This window comes from Verticillium alfalfae, genomic scaffold (genome assembly GCF_000150825.1).
Source record: "Verticillium alfalfae VaMs.102 supercont1.7 genomic scaffold, whole genome shotgun sequence".
NCBI classification, from domain to species: Eukaryota; Fungi; Ascomycota; class Sordariomycetes; order Glomerellales; family Plectosphaerellaceae; genus Verticillium; species Verticillium alfalfae.
In genome coordinates, this window is record NW_003315032.1 from 1,289,027 (window position 1) to 1,292,239 (window position 3,213).

The window sequence follows — 3,213 nt, forward strand, 5'->3', positions numbered from 1 at the left end:
TGCCCCTTGACGTTGGCCAATGTGCTTTGGTCCCAGTGAAATCTCACACGCGCGACACGAGCAGGTGGTCTTGGTGCCCATCCCCGCCATGGCGTCCTCGAGTAGCATGGCGGCGTGCATGTACTGTCTGCAGCGTTCCTCACCTGGAACAACAGTGCGTCCTGCATGTGGCCGGAGAACTCGGATTTGATGACGGCTTCGAGGCTCTTGCGGAACTTCTGTTCGTAGGCGTAGGCGATGGCACGGATCTGGTTATCGTTGCGTGTGCTGAGAATGCTGCAGACGACCAGCTCATCGGTGCCCATCTTGCCTTCGGTCGCGCGATAAATATCCATGACATCCTGGTCGACCTGTTGCGGCACTACGGGAACCGAATCCTCAGCCCGGTTGGCGGCGAGGACAATCTCGAAGTGGCGCTTCGTCTTCATCGACAGGTCATTCGCGACATCCTTCTCCATGCTGCGGTGGAACGTGCTCCAGTAGCAGTTCTTGATAGCCTTCAGATCGGCGTTGGAGCGGCCGAGGAGGACGTCGTTGAGAACGACTTCCTTGGTGCCAAGCCCATCGACGGCGGAACGAATGTCGAAAGCGTCCGTCAGCAGAGGACCGCGTACGATGGCAATCAGACCCTTTTCGAACCAGCCGCTCGTCTCCGACTTGATGTCAGCCTCGAGGCTGCGATTCTTGAATTGGCGAGAGAAGGACGTCTTGATGGCGTCGATCTGAAGGGGATCCTTGGTGGCGAGGCTGCGAATGAGGGCCTTTTCGTCGGTGCCGAAGCCTTTCATGGCCTGACGTGCCGCAGCAGCGTCATGTGAAGCATCCCACTGGATGATCTGAGGGGCGCCGTAGCCGATGGACGGTGCCGTGGGGGGGCCGCTGTGATGTTGGGGAGGGGGTGCGCCGTACTGTCCTGGAGGGGGCGCGCCGTATTGTCCTGGAGGGGGCGCGCCGTACTGTTGATGCTGGGGTGGCGGGGCGCCGTACTGGCCGGGGGGCGGGGCGCCGTACTGGCCAGGAGGAGGCCCTGGTGGTGCTCCGTACTGGCCAGGGGGCGGTCCTGGTGGTGCACCATACTGGCCCGGAGGCGGTGCGCCGTATTGACCGGGCGGGGGACCGGGGGGCGCGCCATACTGGCCTGGCGGAGGGTGTTGAGGGTAGCCCTGAGGGGGATACTGCTGACCGTAGCCACCTTGCTGCGGGGGGTACTGTTGGCCGTAGCCTTGATCTGGAAGCTGTCAGGATCCATCCGTGTCAGTGCAGCGACTGGAGAAAAAACGTACGGCCGCCGTAGCCAGGATACCCAGACATGATCTGATGGGGTGTCGCAGTGTCGGATGATTCTCGTCGTGGGAGCTTCGGGGCAGGATTTCAGGCGGGAGCAGCGGAATGCGGGGGGAGACTTGAAGCTCGGGCTGATGCGGTCAGCTCGGATGGAGGGGTCGTCGGGTTTATAGATGTGTGTGGTCGGTCGGAGTGGAGGGGCAAATCGCGACGCGAGCTTACGCCGCACGAAGAGGCAGTGAAAGCAGCTTAGGGTGACGAGGGGTACGAGGACAAGAGGCGGAATGCGAGATTGGGAATGTGGTCAAGTGATGGTTAGGCTGAACCAGCAGTGGCTTAGACCGAGCGGCGTGGAGTGCGCCGAGCCGTGCTAATAGTTCAGGCAGGAGGTCTTTTGTTGGGTTCGCCTGCCCTGAGCTGTCCATGAAGGTGCCTGCCCAAGGTGCCTGCCCAGGATGGTGCCTGCCCTACAGAGGTGTGTAGCGAAGAGTGGTGTCACTGGCGCAGTGGCACAACGTCATCGTCAGTGGCACAGGCGCTCTCTCGACACTGTCTGTCCTGTCAGTGTCCTCCCAGCCAAGACTCCCTATAAAGTGCACCGCCTCGCGATCAACCCCATCAACAGGGCCACACGTCTCAACAGGCCACACGTCTCGACCTGGTGCCCTGTGCCACCCACTCGAGCGGGAGGACGAGAGGCGTGACGGACGAAGCTCATCGAAGCTCACCAAGCAAATGCTTTGCATAAGCAGGTGAGAGCTTGTCATGCTCGACAAAAAGTCTGTCGTCATTTTGCGAAGCCACATGTGCCCCATAAGTTCTGCCTGTTGGCGTAGTACAGCCACACCTCAGCCTCTTGGACACGACTGATAAGTTCACTACTTGAAGACGCTGTCTCGAAGACTTCACATGCACATGCAAATATCTTCAACACTAAACCAGAAAGCCATGCCATGGTTTCACGGCCTTGAGGCGTTTTCTTCTTCTGCATTTTGGACGAACATGTGTTCGGTCGCGCCAATGGGAGACCAGTTCCTGGTGGCTGGAAATGCAAGTGGCTGGTAAGACAGGCAGGGCCACCACGGTCCACCCACGTCGTCCTGGCCAATTGTGTGGCCTGATGGCCCCCCAACCCCTGCAACCCGCCGTGTCGCGCGTCCAGATGCGCACCAGACGTGCAGCGGCTGCAACCCCGCCAAATCTCTCCCAACCACCACATTTATGACCCTATCGTGAACATGCGATTCTCGCCAGCCATCTTCAATTCTGCCAAAGAGTGCCCACCCCGGCATCCATACATTAACATCATGGCAGCCTTTGACTCGGTTCCTGCGACCTTTCCACTTTTTGTCTGGACTCTCGCGCACGACAGCGATTTTGCGACTGACGATCCTCCCACGTCTCTTTTCCATCTGAGATCCTGAGTCTTGAAGTCGCGTGCCCCGCCCCCACTTGCAACAGTCTGTCTGCATCACCACCCCGTCAAGATGCGCCTGACACACTCTCTTCTCCTGAGCTTCTCGGTGCGGGCCATCGCTCAGCCCGTCGTCAACGGCATGCGCGCCAGGGCAGATGACCCCAAGGCCACCTGGGCCGTCGTCAATGTCGACGGTAGCAACGGTGATGGCGACTGCGACGACTGCGATTCGGCCACTGTCACCGTCACGAAGGCGCCGAAGCCTACAACCGTCACCTACCGCGTGACCGATACTGTCGTCCGCGTCTCCTCGGTGCCCGTCATCTCGATCGTGCCTGTCGAAGGCAAGCCTGACAAATCCCCGGTCACTGTGACCGTGTACGGGCCAACGACGACGACTTTGACAACCTCCTCGACTTCGACGAGCGCGACATCGACCTCCACATCGATGACAACATCAGTAACAACGCCGACAACTGCACCGTTGACTTCGACCTCTGCATCCACGACGA

General features: G+C 59.8%; 2 protein-coding genes across 2 annotated transcripts in view; one reads left to right on the forward strand and one right to left on the reverse strand.

Annotated features, from left to right (window-relative positions):
- Nucleotides 1–1,311, reverse strand: part of VDBG_06227 (annexin-B9) — a gene marked incomplete at both ends in the record, with an annotated part of 1,930 nt that extends 619 nt beyond the window's left edge. The window contains 2 exons of the mRNA XM_003003739.1: nt 144–1,228; nt 1,284–1,311. Coding sequence (XP_003003785.1) covers nt 144–1,228; nt 1,284–1,311 — 1,113 coding nt within the window. The remainder of the gene's footprint in view (nt 1–143; nt 1,229–1,283) is intronic.
- A 1,460-nt stretch (nt 1,312–2,771) lies between these two features.
- Nucleotides 2,772–3,213, forward strand: part of VDBG_06228 (predicted protein) — a gene marked incomplete at both ends in the record, with an annotated part of 1,234 nt that continues 792 nt past the window's right edge. The window contains one exon of the mRNA XM_003003740.1: nt 2,772–3,065. Coding sequence (XP_003003786.1) covers nt 2,772–3,065 — 294 coding nt within the window. The remainder of the gene's footprint in view (nt 3,066–3,213) is intronic.